The sequence below is a fragment of the Carex rostrata genome, chromosome 12 (genome assembly GCF_964058835.1).
Source record: "Carex rostrata chromosome 12, lpCarRost1.2, whole genome shotgun sequence".
In the NCBI taxonomy this organism is placed as follows: Eukaryota; Viridiplantae; Streptophyta; class Magnoliopsida; order Poales; family Cyperaceae; genus Carex; species Carex rostrata.
This window is the reverse complement of record NC_135929.1, coordinates 8,469,355-8,496,458: the sequence shown is the minus strand read 5'-3', so window position 1 is coordinate 8,496,458 and position 27,104 is coordinate 8,469,355. Positions and strand designations below refer to the sequence as shown.

Here is a 27,104-nt window from a genome sequence, read left to right as displayed (position 1 = left end):
AAGAAAGGAGATAATATTATTGAACCTGTCCATTTCTCAAAAATAACATCTAAAAGATATTATTGAATATGATATATTGAACAATATGAATCAGTTATTCAAGGGGTGCCTACCATTTAATTACAATATGAATCAATATTAGCTATTTACCCACAAAAAAAAAAAAATTATCGTCGTACCACCAAAAATCACTGCGAAGCTAACTGCAATTGCTCGTAATTTCTTTTGGGGCGGTAAGCATGATAAGAAGAGTTTGGCATACGTGGCTTGGAAGGAAGTTACAACACCAAAAGGCATGGGTGGATTGGGGTTGAGAAGCCTAACTGAAATGAATAGGGCACTGATGCTCAAAATGGTTTGGAAATTGGCAAAAGGGGATGACACTCAATGGGTCAAGGCGCTGGAAGTGAAATATTTCCTGAGAGGGGCTTTCTGGTCCATTCAGAGGAGAAATAGATGCTCAAAGTTTTGGAAGCAGATCATGCAGCTAAGGCCAATGCTAGAAATGCATGTAGCTTGGAAAGTAGGCAGTGGAGAGAGTATTGCTATATACTCACAGCCTTGGTACCCGGGTTGGCAAGAATTGAGGGCATGCACGGCTCAGCAGAGGCATGATAGAGTATCATCACTCATGAATGCAGAAAATCGGGAATGGAGTTTTGAAAGTCTGTTACAAAGGTTTGGCTTCAACAGAGCACTTATGATTGCTACAAATGATGCCATAAAGCCGTCGTCGAACCCGGCACCTGATACCCTCCTATTCACCTTTGCAAAAGAAGGAAAATTCTCCGTTAAAAAAGCATATCAACTGCTCAAAGGGGAACCCAGTCAACACAGTGACAGGAGTTTTTGGGACAGGCTCTGGAAGGATGCACGGTTGACACCAAAACTTAAAATTTTCGTCTGGAGATGCATCAAGGGGGCTTTACCAGTAAGGGCCATTCTTTCGTATAGAATCAGGACTCTTTCCCCTCTATGTCCACTTTGCCAATTAGTCCCTGAAACAATTATGCATACCTTATTTCATTGTGAGTTTGCAAAAAAGGCATGGTTGGTATCAGCATTGCATTTAAGAACTTAACACCTAAACGGAAGTTTCAAAGAGACAGTTGCGACTATGGCAGACAGGTCGTCAGAATCAGAATTCTGTGATTTTGTTTGCATGGCATGGGCGACATGGAGAATGCGAAATGAAGCAGTACTTGGAGGCAATAGGCAATCAATAGAGACATGTCAGGCATTCTTTAAAAAGGAGAGAGAATCATGTCAGATTAGAATTCTGACAGCCCAAATGATGCCAACCAGACAGCTGAGAGTGGGAGAAGAGATATCTAATACACTAAGGCAAGAATTGCATACATACTCATGTTTTGTTGATGGTTCATGGACTGATGGAGGGATAGCAGGGATAGGAGTATATCTTCTACATAAAGAAAAGGTTGTTTACTGGATTTCAAAAGCCATCCAAGCAGTCAACCCAGCCCAAGCTGAAGCTAAGACCCTGCTAGAAGGTTATCAGGTACTGATAGATGGGCAAATGGTGAAGGTGTTGTATTCTCGGACTCAAAAGAAATAGTGTTAGCTTTGGCAAGTAATCAGCCATTGATCACGGACTGGAGATCATTCCAACAAATATGGAAGGCATGGAACATACAGAAGCACTACCAACACAGCATTTCTGCTAATCATTGTGGAAGAGAGCACCCAAATCTGGGAATTGCTCATAGGTTACCAAAACAGGGTAGGATATACGGTTGGGAAAAGAGAGGCCTCAGTGAGCCAGTGTTTAATTTGGAGGAAATTTTGTAGGCCTACGGGCCATGTAAGAACCAAAAAAAGAAATGGGTTTAAAGTTGATTTCATGTCTTCAGTTGTCTGGATAAGGACCTCAACAATGGGTAAGGTGTTTATCTGTTCGGTTAAAACCTAAAACTGAAATAAAATAAACAAACTAAAATTTTATTCAGTTTTCAAAACTACAATCGAAATAAACAAACCGAACTAAATTTTGGTTTGTTCAATTGAACACATAAATAAGAAGATTAATACAAAAAATAAACAGTTTTTGTTAAATTTTTGAAATTTTTATATGCTCAAAAGAATTATTTATTTCAAGATACAGAATGGAATTAAGATTTAGTAATTTTCATACTTAAGAAGAAAGAAAAAATTCATAATTACTTTTTTATTGGCTCCAAATAATTATGCTCCAATTTTTTTTCGATTCAATATAATTTTAATAATTTATAAAATGAACCGAACCAAACAATTAAACTGGTTTAAAAAAATAAATCAAACCGATCCATTTAACCGGCAAAACCGAACTGTTTAATCCTAACTCTTTTGGTTTAAAACCAATTAAACCGGACCCGATAAACACCCCTACTCACCATTTTTTGGGGTCATGCTTTGTGCGTATGTTCAGTTTTGTTTCTTCAGTTAGTTCGGGTTTATCTACAATCTGTCTTATTTTTGGAATTTCAAGTAGCCCAAGGTCAGGTCAGGTCAGGTTGGTTTTGAGTCGGACGACTGAAAAATCAACCAGTATGGTTAATTGGGTCCGGTTGGTGTTTCGTCCCTATAATCTTTCCTGTACCTACATAATATAACCTCACATTGAATGTAATACAAATGTTGAAAATTATTCAGTGTCTAGAACCAGTGAAAAACTTGTCCCCAACGAATCTTGGAAAAGCTTGGGCCTTTGCTAGAAAAGTAATCCGCCTAGCCCTAGATAATTCAAATAAGGAAGAAAGAGAGGAATATTACTAATAAACATAAGGAAATATTCTCCAAGGGACAAGTTTGCAATATTCGGCCCAGATTTCTTTGTATTTCTGCGAGCACCTTGCTTCATCTCTCCTCTCCCTCGATATAAGAAGAATAAAAAGATATATTGGGTAGAAATATGGTATCACGGAGCTGTAAATAGATAATGAGAAATAAAAGTCAAATCAAAAAGTAATTTTCTTAGCACGACAACAACATGACATATGAAAAATTAAAATGCATATCCTAACCTTGCTCCACATGGCAAACTGAATGATAGTGCTAGCATCAAATCACCAAGGTAGTTACAGTGCCTTGCAATCCCCCTGTCGCAGAAAAAAATAAAAAATAAAAATATTTTTTTTATCATGACATGTTGTGAATTCAGATTATAAGGTATCTTTGGCAAAATGGTCACAAAAAATTTAAAATGTTGTATGCGTATGCATCCATCTTGATGTAGAACAATATCAATAGTTCTGATCTATTGCTGGAGTTGCAGATTTTGAAATATTAATTGAAAAAATGAGTTTGGTGATTTTGGCACTTAAAGCATGTGGTGGCAAAACTAGACCTTGAAAAAACTTTTGATAGAGAAAATTGGTATTTTCTCATAGAGTTAAGGGATAGAGGGAATGGTGATATGTGGATCAACTGGATAAAGCCAATACTATTAATTTTAATGGTGTCTTAGGAGAGTCTCTTGTAAAAGAAAATTAAGGCAAGGGATCCCTTGTCCTCCTTTCCTTTTGACTTGGTTGTTGATGTATTAACTAAAATTTGAAAAATGCTATGCAAAGAGGATATCTTAGGTTGTGCTCTGCAAAAGGTGAAGAGGAGGGGAAGGATACAAATTGAATTTTACATGCTCCACAAATTTATAGGCTATGCAAGATGGATAACTTGGGATGTTCTCAACAGGCAAAGAGGGGGTACACATTGAATTTTACATGCTCCACAAATTTATAATAAGAAAGGAAAGAATAAATTTTCACGCCCCCCCCCCCCCCCGCCACACACACACACACACACCCTCCCCTTCTATTATCATGCTTCAAATGGTATTCTTAATTTATATCTTGCAGATGATATTTTATTGTTTGTTCAAACTGATGCTCATGACAGAGGCTCTAAACATATTGCTATTGTTTTACAAAATTGAATGGACTCGGAAAATGTTTTGCACCGAGTGAGATGATTAGTTTAAACATTTCAGAAGAATTATTCTTGCAAACATTATAGGTGGTAAAATAGTAAATTTACATATTGAATATTTAGGTGTTTCCTTATAGTGAAAACTTAGCTATGATGAATGCTGGGGTTCTTATTGTAAAAATTGAGTGTAAATTGCAAGATTGGAAGGGTAAGTTAATTTCATTAGGTGGTACAATTATTTTGCTTAACTCATCTTTATCAGCCAATGGTTATCTATCAACTAAAGTAAGGAGAATAGACAAGTTAAGATGCTCTTGCGGTATGATGGTGATACAGTAAAGAAAAAAATATGCTTCAATGAGACGGAATATTGTATGTAGAATCACAAATCAGGGAGGATTAGGACTTTTAGATTTGGAACTAATGAATAAGCATTGCTAGGAAAAAGGTACAGAGTGCAAATATAATTTAAGTGCAGTTGAGATGTGTTTTGTTCTATTAGGAAAGGCAACATAATATTTCACAAATAAAAATTATGATCAAGTCAAACAGCATACCAGTAGCCAGAAGCAAGCAACTTTCCACCAACCAATTTGGGCGGTTTGCCCCAAATGAGAGCCTTAGGGTTCTTTTTGAATATGTGTTTTTGTTTATTTGCTCCTCTAAATACCAGGTACCTGTGCACACAGTAAAAGAAACAAACAATCAGTTATGATAATTAACTGATCTCATAGTTGCGTTCACTTATTTGGTAATTTAAATCATGAAAAATTATGAAAATTGTGTGATTTATCAATGTGGTCCAGACAGCAAACAAAATACCCAGTGATGAAGATGACACAATTGATAACAATAATAAATAGGGGCAGCTCCACTTGATTTTTCAGAAGCCACCAACCCTTTTGGAAACAACATAAGAAGAAATAGATAAATAAACATATAAAATATACTGAATAATATTATCAATGCACACTAATAAACATTGAAATTAATCCGCTCAATCATAGCTCAAAAGAGAAATATTAAATGTGATTATTTGAAAAGAGAAAAAATTAAGCTAGCAAGGACAAACTTGTATACTAAAGGTGAAGGGGATGAAAACTAGATCGCCAAAAACCAGCATAAAGCCCAATCTTTCAGCAATAATATCCCATCTACGAAATTGAACAAGAGAAAATACAATGATTACAAAAAAAATTATTTGCCAGGAAAAAGAAGGATCGCAACAAAAATATCAATATTTTAAATAATCCAAATCAGCCAAGAATTGGACAAGTAGTCTAGCAAGTGTATAGTATGAATAAAATAGAATATTCTGAAATACTAAAAAGATAAGGTAGGCTTACGTGGAGGTCATGAATTCTTCATGATAGAAGTAGTCTATCACATAGAGCTACACACAAAAATTTAAAAAAAATAGAAGAAAACTAAGTGCACAGATAAATACAACAGTATGTCTTATTTTAGGAAAGTGATAGTTTATTACCGCACAAAATAGCTGATAGAGAAAAACTGAAAGATTTGCAGTCCCAGCAAGATAGCTCTTTGACAGTATAGAAAGGTTTATGAACAACCATTCCATCATTCCTGCTCTAACAAAGAAGAACCTATACAACAACATAAAGTAAAATCAAATGAAATGAGCAAACTAACAAACAGAATATAAATAAATTCGGTACAGGTTTTACACAGCCCAACTCATATAAGCATATGGATTTAACAAATGAGTAAAGCTAGTATGAGCGAAAGCTCACCAAGAAGGTTTGTAAGAATAACTTAAAAGATCGGGTGACCTACTTTAACGACTACACTTGAAAAGAATAACTTAAACGACAAAATCTTTGATCTTCTTGAAAAGCCATGACGTGTGCAGCGTAAATTCTCATTTGTATAAGATTAAGAGATTGAAAAAAATGGTGCATTTATTTTTCAACAACTACACTTGATCTTGTACAAAACGAGTTTGAGAAATGGAAATTTGGAACAAAAATATTATCTTGTCACAAGTAGACCAAGATCAATGTTCAAATTCATCATTTAAAACTGATTTGACGGTTTTAGTTAAACTCACAGACACCTTTGATGAGAACAAGCTCATAAAAGCTTCACTCTTAATCCACAAGCTACCATAAACCAAATCGGGTTATTACAACTGTCTGCCCACCTTCATGAGAACTTTTTTATATTTGAAATGATTATCTCAGAAATGGAGAAGAAAATAAAAGTAGGTTGATTGGGAACATAGTGAAGTTACACTACAGTTCATGGTAACCACAAAAATTGTACAAAGAGAAGAAAGAATCAATGTACTTGAGGTCAACTCCCATGAAGTGGGGATTGAGCTGGATCCCAAACCACCTGCGATACAAACAAACTAATTCATCATTTTATCCAATTTGTGTCTAATAGGTGTGAAATTGAAGGTCAGATGATACGTTACACAATTGCGAGTTAAATGTAACCGAAGGAGGATTCCATTATGAAGTCTCCCACTGATTATGCATTTCCACCAATAACAGTCAATTCGGGTGCTCTACGCTAGGTATAGCACACAGGCTTTTACTAAAAAACAGAGAAAATTTCGGTATGAAGTGCATACCAGTCATTTATGAAATTTCCGGTGACATGTGGCTTCAAAGATGCACTTCTATTATGTGACTTTGTACCGGCAATGTAAAGTGTCACAGAAACCTCACAATAACATAAAAAAAAATTCATTGTAAGGTATTGAACAGTGCAAATTTCGGAAAAAAAAACGACCAGATAAATAAATATATATATTTTACAATGTCTCTTCACAGAAAAGAACTTTGTTGGTAATATTGCACATAATTTTATACCATTGTTACAACTTTCAGCGTTATGGGAATTTGGAGAATTACCAACTTTGGTCACCTAAGCTAGTATTGTGATTTAATTAAATCAATAGCAGGAGGTAGCCTTGTCACAACCCAATCTATTAAATTGGAAAAAGAAATTAAAACTTACAAGTAGGCTGAATATAAGTGTTGCTGATAGCAGCTCAATTCCCTTGTCAGCTACGACCTACAATTACATAATAACTTTCAAATTGACCAACACAACAATGTTTACACAGTCACAAATAAACTGCCACTTAGCCACAATTAGTAGAGCTCAGAGGCCCCTTTCATATTTTTCTTTTCTGCGTGTTTGAATACAATATGCTTAGAGCCCTACTTATGCTCAAAATATCAATGCACATACCATATTAGAAAATTGCAAGTAGCACAAGAATATAATGGCTAACATGATAATGCTGATAGGAATAAAAACTTAACTGTAGGAGATATCCATTCCAGGTAAACTCCAGCTCCAGTAAGCATCAGCAGTAAAGCAAGAGAAAGCAAACCTATAAATTAACCAACCCATGTGGAGAATTTTAGAGAAATCAATCTCATCAATTTGAGATGGAGGCGAGAACTGAAATCCAGCAAATAGATGACTGCTTAATATACTGGGTTGGTTTTGGACTTAATTTATACACAAACAACAATTTGAGTTTCTTTTGGACTTAATTTATTCACAATAGCACCAGTTTCATAATCATTTGACCAAAAAATTACACGGCCAAGGAAAGGGACAGTCCTACTCCTACATTTTGAAAATATCTACTCATCTAGAAATCATAAAAGAGAGAGAGAGAGAGAGAGAGAGAGAGTGAAACGGACCGTTGCAACGGTAATGGAGGCGAGAGGCATCAGAAAGTACAGCACCTGGCACGAGCTTGCCTGGAAGCACCAACCCAGCAATGGCTAGATAACCCAAGTAGGAAGCCAACACAACAACCTGTATGACTCATTCTCTTAACATCATACGCCTAATTCAGGGCAGGGAGATTAGAAGAAATGATGTTTCGTAGCGCTTACTGAGCTGAGAGAGGGCACCAAGGAAGCAAGCGCATCATTGTCCAACTCCATTTCTCTGATGCTCTACAGCTTCCTAGGGTTAGCTGATCTGCGCGTAGATCGATCGTGATCGTGACTCCCGTGAGTGAGCTGGCTAGGAATTAGGGATTAGGATTTAGGAGGAGTTGTTTGTTTAATTTTTTATTTTTATTTCTCCTTGTCTTTTGGTTGGTTTGGGTTACCCTTGTATTTTTATTTCACAAAGCTAATTACAGCACCTTTGCAGTAAATTGTTAGACTGGAGATGTTTTCTTTGCAGTGGCAAGTTGCAGGGTTCCGATAATTCCAATAATATCAGTACAAAATTGGTCAGAAATTATCAGACCAGACTAAGCAAATAAATTTAATGCGTTGAGGTCTACTTGCTGGAAGCTCCTTACAAGAAACTTGCATGGGTTCACATTGGATGACATAAAAAAGATGGCAGATGACTGGGAACAGGCCCCACACTGGCTTTACCTCCAATTGGATATTAAGGTACATATTTCGTTGAATGTTATTTTTGTCTCCTCTCTCTCTGTTTTTTTTTCAGTTGTTTTATGTTCTTGACTGTTTGTTTCTTATTTTTCTTTGTTACATTTTGGAGGGAACTGGGGTGGTATCATATATAAAAGTCTGGCTGCCGAGTTTATGTAATTATAAAACTAAGCATGGTTTGGTCTACCAGCTAAGATTTCCTTTTATTTTGTTTCATTTTCAGTCATTGTTTCATGGAGATGATCTGGAAGAGAAAGCTATTCGAGAGGTAACTTACATTTTTTAATTTCCTGTAGAAACTTTAGTTATTATAAATTTACAATAAAACCCTCCTCTAATTGGAATGTTGATTTGCTTGTTCAAGTGAAACTTTTTTTTTTTTTTCTGGAAAAAAATGCATCAAGCCCGTTCCATTAAAGAAACTGAAATAATATCATTACAACCTACTTACTATTTGCTAGGCCCTATCTTTTACCTAATTAACCTATCAACAAAACAATCTAAATTTTCTGGGAATGTCAGTATCAGGCTATCAGCTAGTATCCTTTGTTAGGTTACCCTTGATTAAATAAAACAATTATTTCTTTTAACTTGGTTAATTAGTCTTTTATTTTATTTTCTTTAAACAGGTTAGCATTAACATGAAAAATGATACGGTGCTTCCAACACAAGATGCTGCTGAACAGCGAGTATGTGTGAGAGACCTCAATCAAAGTAAATGGTGAAAAGATGTCGAAGGGGAGATAGAGGAACCAGAAGCCTTTAATAAACGCAATGAAGAGCAGCTAGCTATGGAAGGTATGGATCAAAGTAAATGGTCAAGTAATGTTGAAGAGAATCCAGAAGCTTCCAAAGGAAATGGGCATGTTCGGTCTGGTCTGGTGCGAGTCTCTGGCAAGAGCAAAAAGTCCGTTTGCTGGGGTGATAGGGTAATTACAGTTTTTATCCTTGATACTTGTCATTATTACATCTTCAGTTCACTTATGGAGCAAGTTTATTTTAGTTTTGCTTTAGTTAACCAAACTCGGTTCTTTTTACTTTTCAGGCTGACTTGGTTGGTTTTTTCATTGGTTCAGCTGTTAGCAAGCCTACTAATCTATCTCTAGTTATTGGTCCTGGATCTGGTTACAATTTGGTTTGTGCTCTCTCTCTCTCTCTTAATCTTTTTTTAGATAAATAGCTTGAGCATAAATTACAAGCAATTAGCTAATCGGGTTTAGAATTATAATTGGTAATTAGAATTTCTTGTTTAACGCATAATATGTTAAAATAATAAAGGATTAAATCTATAAATTTGATTTAAATTTTGATGAATTTTGACGTTGTCAAAATATCCATTAATTCCTACTTTATTCAAGGTATTTTAATTAAAAATAAAGAGTGAGTCTATGGTACTATGCATATTACGATTTGTTACCGTGCTACGGCTCTATATTCAAGTTTTCAAATCCTAACGGTCGATCCGAACCGTTCATCTTGTTCTCCATATTAATATGTGTTTGGAGACCAAATTTTACATTTTTTGAAATTTTTTTACTATTTTTTTAGATTTATTGAAAATCACTGTTTTTGGATGGTTCAGAATTTTCAGATCAAGTGATTTTCTAAATATCTAAAAATATAGTAAAAAATTTTCAAAAAATGTAAAATTTGGTCTCCAAACACATATTAATATGGAGAACAAGATGAACGGTTCGGATCGACCGTTAGGATTTGAAAACTCGAATATAGAGCCGTAGCACGGTAACAACCCGTGATATGCATAGTACCATAGACTCACTCAAAAATAAATTATCCACGTGTCCTGATCGGTGAGTATAATTAAGTAAATGAAGAAACGAAACATCTGCAAATTCATCTTTGATCACTAATTAAATATTTTTTCTCAATTGAATTACTAATTATTTTATCCTGGTTGAATGGACAAATTCTGAATCCATCCCTATTCTTTTGTGAAGTCATGATTATAATCTTCAATAATTAATACCTTATCTTACCATAAATTCAAGCATCTCAATCATTACTTTCAGATGACGTGTTACAGTAATTAACTCAAAAAAGGGAATTTGAATTCGAATTGTCCGTTAAAAAATGGCATACATTTTAATTAAAATTGTTCTATAAATTGACTCCAAAGTCCAAATGTCCTAGTTTAGGCTACACTCTACAGAAGGGTAAAGATTTTAACAGATTATTTTTTGCTTCATGCAGCGCACAGGCTATAAAATCAACAAGGGTTCTTGCGCTGCATGAAGCCAAAATTACTCTGTTAAAATCTTTACCCCTATAACACTGATTACGGAACCGATCGCAGTAACTTCCGAGTCACACCTCAATTATGTGTCTCTGACATCCCTGGCCCATCATCAGCGTTTGCGGTTCTTCGCAGTGGTTCTTACGCTTGTACCTACCAAATCATAGTTGATCTCACTTCAAAAAAAAAAATCATAGTTGATCTGTGGATTGGGATAAGTCTTGTTCCTATGAACCCTTCTTCCTGATTGGTTACTTGTGGTAACTTACTGAGTATGTCAGATAACTGATGTGGGGTCCTTCTGTCAGTTTGAAAACACAGAGTTAGAGAAGGATCAGGCCGCAGAGAAATATAAAAACATAAATCGTTTATCTCGTGTCCAGCTCATCATTTCTTGTGGGTCCCATCGTTGCTCTAACTCCGGCCAGATTTGATGGATTCAATTTCTCTTCAATACTGTAGAGGATTGGCCTCACTTTACGGTTTGAGATTAAATTTCATTGCTTTGAGATACGGGCTAGCGTGGGGGAAGTATTATTGTGCTCTGAGATTCGTGTTAATTTAAAAAGAATGGTTCAGATCCATTAATTGTAAAAGATTTCCTTGTGCAGTACTGTAGAGGATGTGAATGTGATTTGATTGACACCTCCTCTTCTTCGTCTTCATCTAATGTTCTCTCCTTCCCGTCTCTCTTCCCCTCTTCTCTCCTTCTAATTTTCTCCACACACAAACTGATCACACATCCGAGTCTCTGACAAAATCGCAACCAATTTCAGGTCGTCGAACCACGAATTCAAGCTCCATTAAGGTACTTCTCTCCCTAAATTACCATTTTAAATACTTTCTCAATCAAATAACCTACCATTTCGTCAAAAAAGAATGTAATTTCTGTGGCAACCCGATACAGTAATCGTACTATCAGTAAGGTATATTTCTCTCACTGAAGGGAACAGTTTGCTCAGAGCCTGGGGCTCTGTGAATCATCATTTGGGCTGAAAGTTTATTACTTGAAATCAATAGCAGATCTAGGTAAACCAAATCAGAGAGCAGAAACGTTTGTGAGAAAGAATGAGCTTTAGAGAGGAGAGCGGCAGCGATGATGGCCGCTCGTCTTCTACGGCCGACCTCAAGAAGCCGTTCCTGCACACAGGAAGCTGGTACAGGATGGGTGGGGGCGGCGCTGGTGGGTCCGGCATAATGGGGTCACGACAGTCAAGCCTTATGGACAAGATGATGATGATGTCATCAGGGGCAGTTCTAAAAGAAACGGCCATCTCGGCTTTTCTCTGCACCATGATTGTTGCATTGGGACCCATCCAGTTCGGCTTCACTGGAGGGTACTCCTCCCCAACCCAGTCTGGTATCATAGCTGATCTTGGCCTCTCCATTTCAGAGGTAGTGTCTCTCACTTCACACATACTCTTGTTTTCAAATGAATGCAGTGATTGATTTTTGGTTACTTACTATTTGGTAGTTCTCCGTTTTCGGATCCTTATCTAATGTCGGTGCAATGGTTGGGGCGATAGCAAGTGGGCAAATTTCCGAGTATATCGGCCGAAAAGGGGTAGGCCTCATATTATGTTGTGTTTCTATAAAAAAAAAAAAAAAATTAACCATAACTTACAGAGTTCTATCCAATTTTTGCGCTCTGAGTTTAATTCATTTTTTTTCCCTGGTTGCACAGTCTTTGATGATTGCATCCATTCCTAACATTATTGGCTGGCTTGCTATATCCTTCGCTAAGGTTAGTCAATACTATTGTTTAATGTCCTTATTTATGTACCAAAGAAAAATCTACAATTAACGGGGGATGGTTTTCAATTGTTAACATAAACACCATAGTTTTATCTAATAATAATTTAACTCTTAATACCATGGATTCAGATTCTTTCAAAACAATGATGTTTTTTATATTGTTAGTTAACTTAATATTGCTTGTTGTATTGAACAGGACTCTTCCTTTTTGTTTATGGGGAGGCTTTTGGAAGGATTTGGTGTAGGTGTAATCTCGTACACGGTTAGAAATCTCTTTTTCTGAATTATTTGTTTTGTTGAGTATTTCATCCAGTTTGATTTATGTATTTTTGTCCTCGTATGATCTAGGTTCCTGTTTACATAGCTGAAATTTCACCCCAGAACATGAGAGGGGCTCTTGGCTCTGTCAATCAGGTACTTTTGCAACCATATTCCCATTAGTTTTTTTTAGATTGAATATTTACTTTTTGGGGCTTCTTTTAATATAACTTGCAAAAGGGTGAGTACTACAGTTACCCTTACAACATATTGGAAACATGGCATGTGCCCTAATAAAAGTTTCATTTATGCCTCCCTTGGCCTGACTTCCTTGAAAAAGACCCCAAAAATACTCTTCATGATGTATTTTTTTTCGCCTTAAATGAATAACAAAAGTTACTAGTTTTGGTATATTTCAAGAAACAGAAAGGAAAGTGTATGTGATCTTATCTCCATGTTTTATTGAGGTATGCTAGATCTGTTATTTTGCTGGGCCATACACATCATGTCATAATGAAATTTTTTGTTTATTTTTGTTGAATATTCTAAGTCTTATTCATTTTTTTTTTCTTGGGTGCTTAGTTGTCTGTCACAATTGGCATCTTACTTGTATATGTACTGGGCATGTTTGTACCTTGGAGAGTGCTTGCTGTAATAGGTAAATCAGCCTAACAGAACTTCTATTATACTATTCTATTACAATATTTAATTCCCCCCCCCCCAAAAAAAAAAAAAAGAAAAGAAAAAGAAGAAGACAATTTTCTGTCATTCTCAAGCTTTTATTAATAGAATCTTCTTTCTTATTTTAGGAATACTACCATGTACTATCCTTATTCCTGGCTTATTCTTCATTCCCGAGTCTCCTAGGTGGCTGGTAAGAACTAGTCTATGCTGCTAAAGAAACAGAAGTAGAAGTTATATGGTTACTTTATAGGAATACTGGACTTTACCTGCCAACTTGGAAAAATTTGAAAGAAAAATTCAAAATGCCACATTTATAGGAAAAACAAAATTGTAAAAGGCATCTGTGGTCGATGTTGATTTCTGAAATGCCGTCAAATTTATCTGGATTCATTGGAAAATTATATTTAAGAATGGTGTTTTATTGTGGTGTATTTATGAAGTATGTTCTTGTCTTTATTTATCTAGGCAAAAATGGGAATGCTAGAGGATGCTGAATTGTCACTGCAAGTTCTAAGGGGATTTGAAACAGATATAACTGCTGAAATGAATGAAATCAAGGCAAGTTTTCATGATTTCCTATTTTAGTGAACTATGGGTTGAGGAATTCAAATAGATGCCATCTATCGCAATTTCACTAGTAATGCTACTGAATTGAACCCGGCCGGTGTTACTATAGTGACATCAATAAGCAGTTAATGGGACTTTAATCCTACATCGATCTTGAAAACTATAAATCAAGTTTATCTTATTCTGGGATATTTCCGACCTGTTAATCACCTGTCATCAAAATACAATCGCATTGATTTAATTTGATTTATTTATGCAGAGAGCAGTGCAATCCAGAAGCAAAAGGACCACAATTCGCTTTGCTGAGCTCAAGCTGAAGAGATACTCCGTTCCTCTTTCAGTTTAGTTGCATTCAATTTGCATAATTGATTACTCCCATATATCATTTTGCACGAATTTTAGAAGGCCGTTCTTCTATTCACTCATCAATTCTTATTTTTTATTTGGGTAATTTCCAGTTGGGTATTGGGCTTCTCGTTCTTCAACAGCTTAGTGGAATCAATGCTGTTCTCTTTTATGCAAGCAGCATATTTACAACAGCTGGTATGTTTATGCTTAGATCTAAGTTTAACTTTGTATGGGAACTTTACTCAGTGCCACTGTGCCAGTACCAGAGGGAATTCACTGATACCAAATAACTGAGTTAACCTTATCAGATTGAGGATTTTTACTGATAAGTAAGAGTACCTGAACAGTACATCTGGCACTGAATCTAAGTGGTAAGGTGTTTATTAATGTTCATATTATGCCTTGATTTTTTGGCTTTACAAATATTGTTTTGAGTTCTCTTACTCAAAAAAAATATTGTTTTGAGTTTTCCCTTTTTTTAATCTTAAACAGGGCTGACAGATAGTGACCTAGCTACCAGTGGTCTTGGTGCTATTCAGGTATAACTTTATTTGAGTTAACAACACAGATCCTTGAATCTTTCGCCTTTTATAAATTTATCACTATTACATTTACCAACTATTATTCGGGGCTTAATTGGGTAAAAAGAGAGAGAGAACCCTAGGTTTTATGTTTAATTCAATGCATTTGCAGTTTAGAGTGCTTTATTGTAAAGAAAAAGGAAGCCTGCAGGTTTAATTGTAAACATGAAATTAGGAGGCATTAGTTCTCTCTATTTCTTATTAAATATGTAGTATTGTAGGTTGTTGCCACCGGAGTTACAACCTGGTTGCTTGACAAAGCCGGCCGAAGAATTCTTCTCATTGTAATTTCCATGCTCTGATTTGCTTCAATACTAATTTAAAATCTTAGAAAATAAGAATATACCTCTATTTTTAATCGAGCTAAGTTTATGAACTTTTGATATTCTTAATTTAAGATCTCAACCACCGGCATGTCGCTCAGTCTCCTACTTGTTGCTGCAGCATTTTTCCTGGAGGTAATATTTTGTGGACTAGTAAAAGAACTTATTTGTTTCAAACTAAATGGAATTTGTCTAACTTCTCTTCTAAATACAGGGTGCTTTTTCAAAAGACTCCAATCTATACCACATTATGAGTGTTCTTTCGTTGTGTGGCCTTGTGGTACGTTTAAACCAAAATTAGGACTTTTAACTATTCTTCTTCTTGCTGTATATATCTGACCTTTCTCAAATGCTTCTTTTAGGCCTTTGTCATTTCATTTTCTCTTGGAATGGGAGCCATTCCATGGATTATAATGTCTGAGGTACTTGTTTATATAAAATTTTTAATCAAGGATTGCAGATTCTCTGAGTACAAACACATTATTATAATTGTTATCTATTTGTGATTATTGCCATTTGCTGATGCTGACTTAAGCACCGACAGACATCAACCGGAATAAATGACTTTTAAAAGACTGATAAGCGGGTCGGTAAATTCAAAATTAGTTACAATGAATAAGTTGGATTCAGGTGCTTGAAGTCACATAAATGCATAGTTTTATCTTGGAACAAGAAAATTCAAGTAGAGTTAGCCATTTTTCAGCATTCAGTTCTTGTAGACATGAAAATAATGAATTTACAAAATTGGGTGCTATTATTATTGTGGCGAATTGTTTTGTAGATTCTACCGGTGAACATAAAGAGTCTTGCAGGAAGCGTTGCTACACTTGCCAACTGGCTGACATCGTGGATCATCACCATGACCGCTAACTTACTCCTCACTTGGAGTTCTGGAGGTACATCTCTCTCTCAGCACACACCATACACAAAAGTTTTTGTACTCCAATCTGGCAGTGCCAGTATCCTGAGCCAACCCGACAATCCACCTGACCTGCCCAAAGCTAACCCAACTTGAATCTAAAGTATTTTTTTTAGGTTAATTTGAATCTATAGTTAATGACCTGAATGTGACCTGACCCAAATCCAATGAAAACGAAACCCTATTGACGCTTGCAATGACATACTCCCGGTCAGATCTTACCAATCCTGAATTGCAACTTCAGATTTATTCCTTGTGAATTCCAATAAACTTGAAGATCGAATGATCTTATCTGAACTGCCTGATAGACAAAACTTGAGATGTGTCCAAATGGCCCCCCACCTGTGGTAGAACTACTGATATGCTAACAGGAAGCATGCTTTGTGAAGGTATAGCTTAAATTTAAATTATTTTGTTATTTTTTTTTCTTTTCATAGGAACCTTTACATTCTACATGGTGGTCAGTGTATTCTCGCTAGTATTTGTGGTACTTTGGGTGCCAGAGACCAAGGGAAGAACTCTTGAAGAAATCCAGTGGTCCTTCCGATAGATGTTTAAAAAAAGAAACAAAAAACTAGAAGGAAAGCAAAGAACTGTTAAAATCATATTTAAAAAAGAAATTATCATATTTTAAATGGAGTAAACATTTGATAAGCCTGATAGGCTCTAGGATTTTTGTATTTCATGCCTTTCTTCTTTCTTCTTCTCTGTTCTTGTAAAGTCCGAGAGTTAAAATGTATTTGCCATTTTATTTATGGGGCATTTTTGCCTGAGTAAATAAAACTAGACATGTGATAATAATGATAAAATTGATTTTTTGTAATATCTCCTAGAGAAGAACCTATGGTGCAGTGTCTGAGTATGTGAACAAAACGTGCCTTAGCAAAGCAGCAACTTGCTGTCTGTTTGGAAAATAAATCCACTGCAATTCCGAAACCAGTGAACAGTAACTCTGAAATCCCTGCAATCCAAATCCAGTCGTCGAATTTTTTTTTCAAGAATGCATCTCGAAACAGCTAGTTTTTCTTTACACGCATCTCAAAACAGTTTGATGGCTGGATTCGGATTGTAGGAATTTTAAAGTTATTGTTCACTGATCTCGGATTTCAGCCTATTCGGATCTCTGTTTGGATTGCTTGTTTAGACCACTGTAGTTTAGTTGAGTTGCAGTAATTTGCCTTCTCTTCATTGAAAACCATGCATGCAATGGGGATAATTGAGTGCCCTTGAAAAACATTTGAGCTTTTAAAAGAAAAATTACCCTAGAATTTTGAAAGAAAAAAGAATGTCTATAATTGTTTTATTTGATAAATCATGTGCAAATTGTCATGTGATGTTGTAAGATTCTGAGACTTTTAGGTGTAATTTTCATTGTTGGTTCTCTAAAAAACAAAAAATCAGTCTGTACCGATCCTTTAGCAGAGCCAGTGTGTCGTAGTTTGTGGGCATGATGAGATATTGAGATGTACGCTTTTTTGTTCAGCTGCCATATGCTTTTTAAATCCATGTCAATACATGCTGTACCAATTTTGGTACCGTACCAGATGGAGATTGTTTGCTTTTTAATTCCATATCAATACATGCTGTACCAAATTGGTACCGTACCAGATGGAGATTGCTTGCTTTTAATTCCATATCAGCACATGCTGGAACAAATTGGTACTGTACCAGATGGAGATTGCTTGATTTTTAATTCCATATCAATACATGCTGAAACAAATTGGTACCCTACCAGATGGAGATTGCTTGCTTTTAAATTTCATATCAATACATGCTGGACCAAATTGGTACCCTACCAGATGGAGATTGCTTCTGGTTTGGAACTTTTTGGAACTTTTGGCTGGTATATGGTGTTTACAGCTCGACCGGTATTGGTCCAGTAATGACCAACTGAGGTATGAAAGATCCAGTCAATTGAGCTTGTGATGTAACCACCAGTCATACAATGAGGTTCCTGCTGTGTTTGATTGGTGATAGCTTGGGAATTTTTTTTATAAACCATAATTTATTTTTTATTTATTTTTACAAAAAAGAACTGAAATGTCATTTCGGTCCGAACTTTTTTTTTTTGAACAACCGAAATGGCAATTCAGTTCGAAATATTTTCACAAGTTTTACAACATTTTTTCCAAAATCTACGAAAACGGCTCGGACCGAAATGGTATTTCGGTTCGAAATAAAAAATACTTCAAACCGAAATGGCATCTCAGTTCTTATGGTTTTTGTATAAACCAAAGCAACCAAGTGAGCTTGGTAAAATATATTTTTTTATTTATAGTTTCTAAAAAAAAATTCATAATTTGGGGCATAGTGTTTACAAACAAAGGTGTGCAGCTTAATTATAATTTTTTTTTCATTTACTTATAATCAATTTGGGTTGCTGCTACCGGAATGACATTGACAACTTCAAATTATTGTGTTTCAGTTTTTCTATTTCAGAACTCAACACGTCATATACAGTTTTTGCTAGCAAAAGCAAGTATGCAGCTTTTCTAAGCATAATTTATTCAAGTATGTCTGGTTTATTTGGAAAAAAAATATTACTGCTTACATTTTTTTTTAATTTTCTGGTTCCCATCAATAATTCAATAGCATAGGTATCACTGATCAAATTAAAGCTAGTCAAAGATCCCTGAATTATAAAGCTTTTCTCTTTAAATAAAGCAGCATTAAACAGTTTCAAGAACTATCCTTTTATAGGCTACATTTTGTTACAAAACCGAGGTCAGCTAGATTTAAATTTTGAACTTAAAACAAGGCAATTTAATTCATTTTTTCCACTAATTGTACTGAAAAAGGCCACCACGGTCTATAACGGGAAACGGTTGCGGTTGTACGATGTTCAGCCGCCATGTATCGTCTCCGTATGAGGAGAAACCGTTGTTTTTGCTGACCGGAGACGCATAGCAGCCCCAGTTTTGTTGCTGTTGGTGTGAACTTTGATACGAGTACCCTGAGACGTACCCGGAAGTGCAATCTAGTACGGGAGAGACTGCTGCTGCCGCGGCTGCACGCCTTTCTTCCTTCTTGTATCGGATGCCGCATGCATTACACAATGACTGCACGAGAGAAAAATAACAATCAAAATTTGAGCAAATGTTACCTATGCAAAATGAAACATATATAACATTGTAAATTCATGTCTAAGTAACGTGTATATGGTTATAACTTTCTACTTTGGGCAATCATGATATGATATGATATGATATATATATATATATAGACACACACACACACTTCTTGACATAAGCCTGTTTTAGTCATCAATACAACCAAGGTTGCTACAAAAATTGTACGGGGATGAAATTAAGGAGCAATTAGCAATAACACTTAATTTATTACACTTGATCAGAATAAGTTGGTATTAGTGCACCATAGCAAATATATTCTTAGGCGCTAATATCAAAGATGCATGTAGAGATAAAGCTAAACAATAAAGCATTGGTACTATTTTTCAGATGATTCCTTTTATTGCCTACTCAAATTCCAATGCTTTCTGTACCAGTCTTTAATATAATAAACTGTACCAGTAATACTAAACACATGCATGCTTTATGTACATAACACCATGTATTAGTTAGAAACATTTAATAAATTAAATACTAAAAATCATTTAATCATACACACCTTGGGGCCTCTTGGTCCATTTCTCCAGAGAGGTGTAGATGTCGTGTCACAGTTAGCGCACCGACGGGTCATACGGGTTGAACCATCGGCTTCCCGGTTTGATCCTGAACTCTTATTCAACTGCTTATTATTATAACCATTTGATTCAGTTGAGACAACATCCCAAGATACGCTCGATGCACACGATCCACCGCTTTGCCGGGAACCATGCGGCCTGTTCCGTGTAGTCGTCTCGGCATGGCGGGTTGATGGGGTTCCAAGAGAGAGAGTACAGTCAACAGTTGGATCATCATAAGAATTTGTGTTATTTGTGGAATGCTTATTGGATCCAGATAAGGGGAACAATAGAGAGAAGAAGGTGCCATGGTTGTTTCCACAATGGCGCAGCATTTTGTTAGCTAGAGTTAGAGAGAAGAAAAAAGAAATGAATATGATGATGATAGTTTGGTTATGAGCAACTAACTGATTTGGCTTAATCGGTTACAAGTTATCAAATGGGGTGTGTGTGTATATATATAAGGGGAGAAAGTGAGGGGACAGTAAAGAAAAGCTAGGTGCATAGGGACTGGAGAAGTGAGAGATAGATCCTGGGCTTGCTTCTTTGTTTCTTTGTTTCTTTTTAGATTTTGGGTTTATTAAATTTGTTGGGTTTAATTGGTGTGCGCCTGTTTGGGTTGGACTGCTTTTTTGGATGATAATTTAAATTAGTGAGAATAGTGAACTAATTTAAAATAGAGATGATGAACCAATTTAATATTTAGTTGAGTAAATAAAGAAACATGTTAATTTATATAAGATAAATAAATAGAAAGATTGTCTCGTTTTCAACAAATATAAAAAGATCTGGCTATTAAGTTCGATCCAAAATATATAGCTCTGACTCAATGGTCCAAATTTAAATATTATACTTTTCAGAGATCATGTGTGGACCAGAGCTTGATTTTCCTCTAATCGGACAGTTCAAATCCAAACTCGAAAAGAAAAGAAAAATATATCTGATTCAATAAGTTAGATCTTTCTAAATTTATTAGAAATAATTCAATCTTTCTATTCCGTAAGTTTAATTATAATAATTTCTACGGATAAAAATATTCCTTGCATGATTTACCGGAAACTGGACCGTCCATTCATTATTTGAGTTATATGATTCAATTTGAAAATTCCGGAAACTTATTTAATATTTGTGCCAATACGAATCCAATGGTCTGAATTCGTTAGGCAGTATCTCAGAATTTGAGTATTATTATTAATGTTTGTGTCAATACGAATCTGATGATTTGAATTCGTTCTGCAGTACTTCAAAATTTGAGTTTCATTATACAAATTCTTCAATTATTTTCAGATCTTTTAAAGTAACCTACAATTTGTGTTTTGATCCGGACCGTCAAATCTACTTTGGCATGAAGATCAAAGGAAATCTGAATTTCTAAATTGGACTGGATTGGTTCGGATCCTGATTTGATGGTTCAGATTGAATAGGAGTCCATATCCTCTGTATTACCCCATATCTAGTGTTTTTAATATTCGAGCTAATATAGATCAGACGGTCAAGATTCTTTCAGTTGAAACTAGGGGTGAAAACGGAGCGGATAGCGGTAAAACCATATCCATATTATTTTTTTCATTTTTCGGATACAGGTTCGAATTAGATCAAATATTTATGAAAATAAATTTAAGTTCTAATATTTGTCTAATTAGAATGATGAATAATATAAATTTTGCATAATATATATTAAAATATATGATATATATTTACTATTCGTATACGGATAATTAAAATGTAAAACCATATCAGTATTCTTATCCACACGGATATTCAGATATAGAATATCTACATTTGAATTTTTGAATACGGATCGGATGTTATCCATACTATTTTCATCCCTAGCTAAAACTCAAAAATTGAGTTAACAATATGAATTCCTTGAAAAGGGGATTTGGACCCGCTACATGAATGAATATATAGTAAAAATATTGAAAGAGACCCTTATATAATATAACTAAATTAGGTCATAGTGACAAGATTCACATATTATATTCGAATTATACTCGAATAATTCGTTTTCTTGGTGATGCTAAATCGAATGCCGAATTATTCAGTTGATTGAACTTTGACCGAATTAAACCCAAATAATTCGCGAATTTTACGAATTTTTCCCAAATTTTACTAATTATTCGCAAATTTTTCTCATAATATATATATATATATATATATATATATATATATAGGTTGTGGCTAATTTGCTGCCGGCAGCATTTCTGCCGGCGGTGCTGCCACTGTTTTTTCTATTTTTTGATGTTCAAACGATAAATCTAAACCATTAGATGTTTAATCTATATTATAATCTACTTGGAGACCAAATTTTACATTTTTTGGAATTTTTTTACTATATATTAAGCTGGTTTGAAAACCGCTGATTTCAATGCTGCAGAAATTTACTGAAATCAGCGGTTTTCAAACCAGCTTAATATATAGTAAAAAAATTCCAAAAAATATAAAATTTGGTCTCCAAGTAGATTATAATATAGATTAAACATCTAACGGTTTGGATTTGTTGTTTGGACATCACACGGCTAAATATAGCCCCGGCAGCACCTCTGCCGAAATGCTGCCAGCAGCAATTTAGACAGACCCTATATATATATATATATATATATATATATATATATATACATACTAGTATCATACCCGTGCGTTGCAACGGAGACATATTATAAGAAAAAAAATATATCAATGAAAATAATAATTATCCACAAATTAAGACACATGTTAATAGAAAATTTATATAATTATGTATTTTTAATTAACTTTAATCGTGATCTCTGATAACAATTTGATGATGTGATGATTCTTTATTTTTAAGTTCCAATGATATTAAATAATAGCTCGATTCAAATCTAAAATCAAATATCGTACAACAATTCAATATTGACATATAATATGATATCAATTAATATAAATAAAAAGTGTTATCGTGTGCATGTATATCTCCATTCCATTATTAAGCACGTTGGGTGTCCGATCCGCCAACGGTTACGATTGATAGATGAAATTTTGAATTTAATCTCATCCATCTAATCACATAATTGGTCTTTTATTAATTAAATGCATATTTTTTATGTGTAGAAGTTTAAATTTAGTTAAAATAAAACTCGCCACACGTATAACCACATACTATGTTGCAATTAAATTTGAGCCAACTAAGTCTTTTAGAAAAAAAAATTTATATAAAATATGTTTCCTTATTTCTTCTTCTTTAATTGAGTAAATTCTGCATATATATATTTCCTTACTCTTTCAATTAAACATAATGAAAATTGATATTTCTTTTTCTTATATCTCCTTATTTATTTCTATACAAATTTTCACGTCCTAAGTGCCGATTCTAACAAGGATTTTTTTTTTTTTTTTCAATTAGTGCAAAGCAGTGGTGAGAGATTTTTTTTTAGGCTATATTCCTCTCATCGTTAAAGAAACTATTGTGCCAAATCAATTAGAATAATCAGATAAGTAATCATTGTGGCCTTGTGGGACCCGCCAATATTTATTAGATCTCCAAATAATAATCAATACAACCAAATAGAATTGGAAACATATTGTTCATACAATTTTTGCTATGATTTAAGCAATCAATAAATATTTATTAATATCCATACGAATCAAACTATGAAATTGACAAATAAAACACAAAAATAGAAAACAAAAATAAAATGAAAATCATACGGCCCAAAGCCCCAAACTATGAAATTGACAAATAAAACAAAAAATAGAAAAATAAATAAAAATCAATATTCTTAATTTAATAGCATAAATTCAAATGAAATCTCTTATGAACCGTTTATTATTATTATTATTATTATTATTATTATTATTATTATTATTATTATTGTTGTTGTTGTTGTTGTTGAGCGATGACCCTTCCACTCGGCAATGTCGGGTCACTAAGAATCTCTTCATATTTTATTCAATCTCATAATATATCCCCGTTGCAACGCACGGACGCGATACTAGTGATATATATATATACACACACACACATACATATTATAAGAGAAATATATATTCACACACACGTTGCAATTTATATTCTTCTTTGTTTCCAATTTATATTCTTCTTATTTTTTAATTTGTTTCCAATTTAGAATACACACACATTGATATATTCTATATTGGAAATATATTCTAAATTGCCCACAACAATATGTATAGAAACAAAAAAAAAAGAGAAATAAGGAAATATATAAAAAAAAAAAATTTATTGTGATCCGTATAGAAACGAAGAAGAAGGAAACAAAGAAATAAAAAAATAGAATGTGGAGTCTTCTCAATTGAAGATGAGAAATATGGAAACAAATAAATATTTCGCTAAATTTCAGAGTTTATTCAATTTTAATTGTAACGTATCGTGTGACAGAACATGTGGTGAGTATGTTTTTAACTAAATTTAGACTTCTATACATAAAACATATGCATTTAATCAAAACAAGACAAATTATGCAATTGGATGGCTGAGATCTAATCCGAAGTTTTTATCTTTCAATCGTAGCCGTTGGAGGATCGGACACCCAACGTGCTTAATAATAGAATGGAGATATATATATATAGAGAGAGAGGGAGAGAGTGTGACTAATATGCTTTCGGTAGCATATGAGCCGAAGTGCTAGCGGTCCAAATTTAAAATTTTTAAATCCAAAAAGTCGATCTGAACCGTTCATCTTGTTCTCCATATTAATATGTACTTGGAGACCAAATTTTAGATTTTTTTTTATTTTTTTTACTATTTATTAAGCCACTTTGAAAATTTTCTAATCCAACGGTGGCTTAACAAAACAGTAAAATCAGAAGCCGCCATTAGATCAGCGATTTTCAAAGTGGCTTAATAAATAGTAAAAAAAATTCAGAAAAATATAAAATTTGGTCTCCAAGCACATATTAATATGGAGAACAAGATGAATAGTTCAGATCGACTTTTTGAGTTTTGAAATTTCAAATTTAGACCGGTAACACTTCGGTCCATATGCTACCGAAAGCATATTAGTCTCTCTCTCTCTATATATATATATATAGAGTTAGGCTGGGGTGCTATGGATAGCATAGTGGCCTCTATGCTACGGCTCAATATTCGAGTTTTCAAAATCCAAACGGTCGATCCGAACCGTTCATCTTATTCTCCATATTAATATCTGCTTGGAGACCAAATTTTACATTTTTCTGAATTTTTTTACTATTTATTAAGTATTTTACAAAATTGTTGATCCAACGGTGGCTGCACAAAACAGTAAAACCGTTGGATTAGCGATTTTCAAAATTTTGCATGTATATGCATCACTCATGAAGTACATGGATTTCAACGGTTTGGATTTGACATTTGATGTCGATCCGATATACTTTTGGAGTTATGCTCACCAAACTTTCTTAGTGAGCATGTCACACGCTAGCTTTACTCTCTATATATATATATATTGCTCTTCTTGCAGAACTAAGATCTCTGATACGAATAATTTTGAATCATTTCCGAATTAAACCTGAATTATATCCGAATCACGAATTTTTGACCTCGCCGAAGCGAACCAGAATAATTCATTTGTCACTATGGGTCATGCATGGATGGATCCAGACCCGCTTCATGGACGAATACATAGTAAAATTCACACAGAAACCAAACCCAATAATGAATCCAATAAGGAGAGGAGAGGAGAGGAGAGGAGAGGAGAGGAGAGGAGGCGGTCAAAAGAGAGCACGTGAAATGAGGAACAGTCTTCAATGCAAATCAAATCTCTTACACTTGCTCCGATCACGAGGCTCTCTCTCAGGCTCCATAATTTTAAATCAACTCAAAGTAGTCTAACACACACTGCTTTACATTATTTATTTTTGTCAAGTTAAAATCACAGAATTGCATCGGTTCAGTCTCAGTCTGAGACTCTGAGTGAGATTAGATACTTAGATGGAAGGCAGGACCAAACCAAACCTACTACACATGACATGACATGCACCGTATCCCCATGCAACGAATTTTACTATTTTTATTTCTTCTTCATCGTCTCATTTCCGTACCTTGTGTTAATGCGTGTAAATATATGTGTCAGGCTCAGCCTCAGCCTCAGCCACTTCATATTTATCTTGATCCATTACCCTTATCCTTTATATTTTTAAAAATTTTAAGATGAATATATTAAAATGTATTTATGGATCAAATTTTATATTTTATATTTTTTTTACTATTTATTAGTATTTTACAAAATTATTGTTTTCAGACTATTGAATTTTTTATCAATTTTAATAAATAGTAAAAGATTAAAAAAATTATAAAATTTGATCTGCAATCACATTTTAATATATTCATCATGTTAAACGGTTTGGATTTTAAAAATGTAGGGTGTAATCCGGTATCACCGTAAAACAATGTAAGTGCATCCCTCTTATCTTATTTAGATATCTAATTTTGTATTAATTTTTGTATATTATAAATCCTCTTCCACTCAAAAATGATGGCAATACCGAATAATATTCGGTCTAAGACGTTTGATAAACATTAAAATTTATGCAAGCACAATTTAAATTTGCACTAATTTCAACCGTCTCATAAATCTAAACCGTCTGTATGAATCTCAATACGAATTAGACAGAATATTAGCGTACGGATTTTGGTCCGGTGCCTATCAAACCACCTCCCTCTCTCGTTTGCTATTATTCTAATATTTCAGACGTAATTGCACAAGCGTGTTATACTTTACATACAGACCGTCTGATTAAAATTGACACGTTACATCAAGAAACATATTATTTCTTGATTTCAAAGTTTAATATGAACAATTTGATTTTTTTTTTTTTTTTTTGATCATGCACCCACTAAAAAATACAATAAGGAAATATCATTTCATATTTTAAAAAAAATGAGGACTACTAACTAAATATATATTAATTAAATTTATAAAAGGTTTGAAATGTATCATCCTTCTATCACATTACGCATCTCATAAATCATAATAACACTTAACTAATTAACAGTTGAGCAGAATAAAAAGGGAAAAAACAATAATTAAGATAAAGATTAAAGAACACTAAAAAGAAGAGAATTTGTGATTTAAAAAGAAGGGATTTAAAAAAAAATGCATGGAGAGAAGTTAACGCAATGATAAGGAGAGAATCAAAAGAAAAGGGAGAAGTCCAAATCATCGGTCCAAAGAAACGGTCGGTCAGAGTCTTGGAAGATCCCGCCTTTTTTCTTTCTCTCTCCATTTCTTTTATTCTTTTTATTTTCTTTAATTTTTTTCCTTTTGATTATGCCACTTATTTAAATGCATTTGTCGTGGGATTTGTTTGTTCAAAGTGCGTGTAAAAGTGTCATGTACAACAAATTAGGTAACTAAGACCTCCCGGCAAAATATTTTATACTTGGATAAAAAAATATTGAATTAGGTTTAAATTTATTAATTAATTAGGTATTTGATAAAAAA

At 34.2% G+C, this 27,104-nt stretch overlaps 3 protein-coding genes across 8 annotated transcripts; 1 reads left to right on the top strand and 2 right to left on the bottom strand.

The window, feature by feature from the left end:
- Positions 1-857: 857 nt before the first annotated feature.
- LOC144563189 (delta(14)-sterol reductase-like) lies at positions 858-8,012 on the bottom strand. Of its 3 annotated transcripts, none has more exons than XM_078312605.1 (14): positions 7,812-7,964; positions 7,614-7,731; positions 7,224-7,294; positions 6,913-6,969; positions 6,524-6,615; positions 6,235-6,282; positions 5,411-5,531; positions 5,271-5,317; positions 4,997-5,078; positions 4,747-4,823; positions 4,482-4,601; positions 3,021-3,095; positions 2,770-2,922; positions 858-998 (listed from the first exon to the last, which is right to left on the bottom strand). In XM_078312605.1, coding segments are annotated over exons 1-14 (1,113 nt in total). In that variant the 5' UTR covers positions 7,863-7,964; the 3' UTR covers positions 858-997. The 3 variants fall into 3 exon arrangements, with proteins under 3 accessions (XP_078168731.1, XP_078168732.1, XP_078168730.1); XM_078312606.1 differs by lacking the exon at positions 858-998 and adding an exon at positions 2,533-2,596; XM_078312604.1 differs by lacking the exon at positions 858-998 and having other exon boundaries at positions 2,619-2,922; positions 7,812-8,012.
- Positions 8,013-11,212: 3,200 nt separating this feature from the next.
- On the top strand, positions 11,213-16,841 carry LOC144562812 (sugar transporter ERD6-like 4). Of its 4 annotated transcripts, none has more exons than XM_078312105.1 (18): positions 11,213-11,389; positions 11,602-11,976; positions 12,056-12,145; positions 12,266-12,325; positions 12,533-12,598; positions 12,685-12,750; positions 13,177-13,252; positions 13,404-13,468; positions 13,744-13,836; positions 14,105-14,185; positions 14,304-14,388; positions 14,686-14,732; positions 14,996-15,058; positions 15,173-15,232; positions 15,312-15,377; positions 15,460-15,519; positions 15,879-15,993; positions 16,454-16,841. In XM_078312105.1, the coding sequence occupies exons 2-18, from the start codon at positions 11,650-11,652 to the stop codon at positions 16,564-16,566; spliced, it is 1,533 nt and encodes a 510-aa protein (XP_078168231.1). In that variant the 5' UTR covers positions 11,213-11,389; positions 11,602-11,649; the 3' UTR covers positions 16,567-16,841. The 4 variants fall into 4 exon arrangements, 3 of the variants coding, with proteins under 3 accessions (XP_078168231.1, XP_078168230.1, XP_078168232.1); XR_013514214.1 differs by having other exon boundaries at positions 11,214-11,389; positions 11,605-11,976; positions 14,988-15,058; XM_078312104.1 differs by having other exon boundaries at positions 11,214-11,389; positions 11,605-11,976.
- A 1,663-nt stretch (positions 16,842-18,504) lies between these two features.
- LOC144563428 (GATA transcription factor 15-like) lies at positions 18,505-20,096 on the bottom strand. The gene is made up of 2 exons (XM_078312904.1): positions 19,644-20,096; positions 18,505-19,075 (listed from the first exon to the last, which is right to left on the bottom strand). Exons 1-2 carry the CDS (start codon positions 20,031-20,033, stop codon positions 18,797-18,799), a joined length of 669 nt encoding a protein of 222 aa, XP_078169030.1. The 5' UTR covers positions 20,034-20,096; the 3' UTR covers positions 18,505-18,796.
- Between the last annotated feature and the right edge of the window lie 7,008 nt (positions 20,097-27,104).

Excerpts from the sequence above, each read along its gene's own strand:
- LOC144563189 (XM_078312604.1), bottom strand. The coding sequence starts at position 7,862 with ATGGAGTTGGACAATGATGCGCTTGCTTCCTTGGTGCCCTCTCTCAGC. Across the intron at positions 4,602-4,746 it reads TGTGTCATCTTCATCACTGG|GTACCTGGTATTTAGAGGAG; the intron begins GTATTTTGTTTG and ends CTGTGTGCACAG. Across the intron at positions 2,923-3,020 it reads AGTTTGCCATGTGGAGCAAG|CTCCGTGATACCATATTTCT; the intron begins GTTAGGATATGC and ends ATCTATTTACAG.
- LOC144562812 (XM_078312105.1), top strand. The coding sequence starts at position 11,650 with ATGAGCTTTAGAGAGGAGAGCGGCAGCGATGATGGCCGCTCGTCTTCT. Across the intron at positions 12,326-12,532 it reads TTGCTATATCCTTCGCTAAG|GACTCTTCCTTTTTGTTTAT; the intron begins GTTAGTCAATAC and ends TGTATTGAACAG. Across the intron at positions 12,751-13,176 it reads CTCTTGGCTCTGTCAATCAG|TTGTCTGTCACAATTGGCAT; the intron begins GTACTTTTGCAA and ends TTGGGTGCTTAG.
- LOC144563428 (XM_078312904.1), bottom strand. The coding sequence starts at position 20,033 with ATGCTGCGCCATTGTGGAAACAACCATGGCACCTTCTTCTCTCTATTG. Across the intron at positions 19,076-19,643 it reads ATGGACCAAGAGGCCCCAAG|TCATTGTGTAATGCATGCGG; the intron begins GTGTGTATGATT and ends TCTCTCGTGCAG.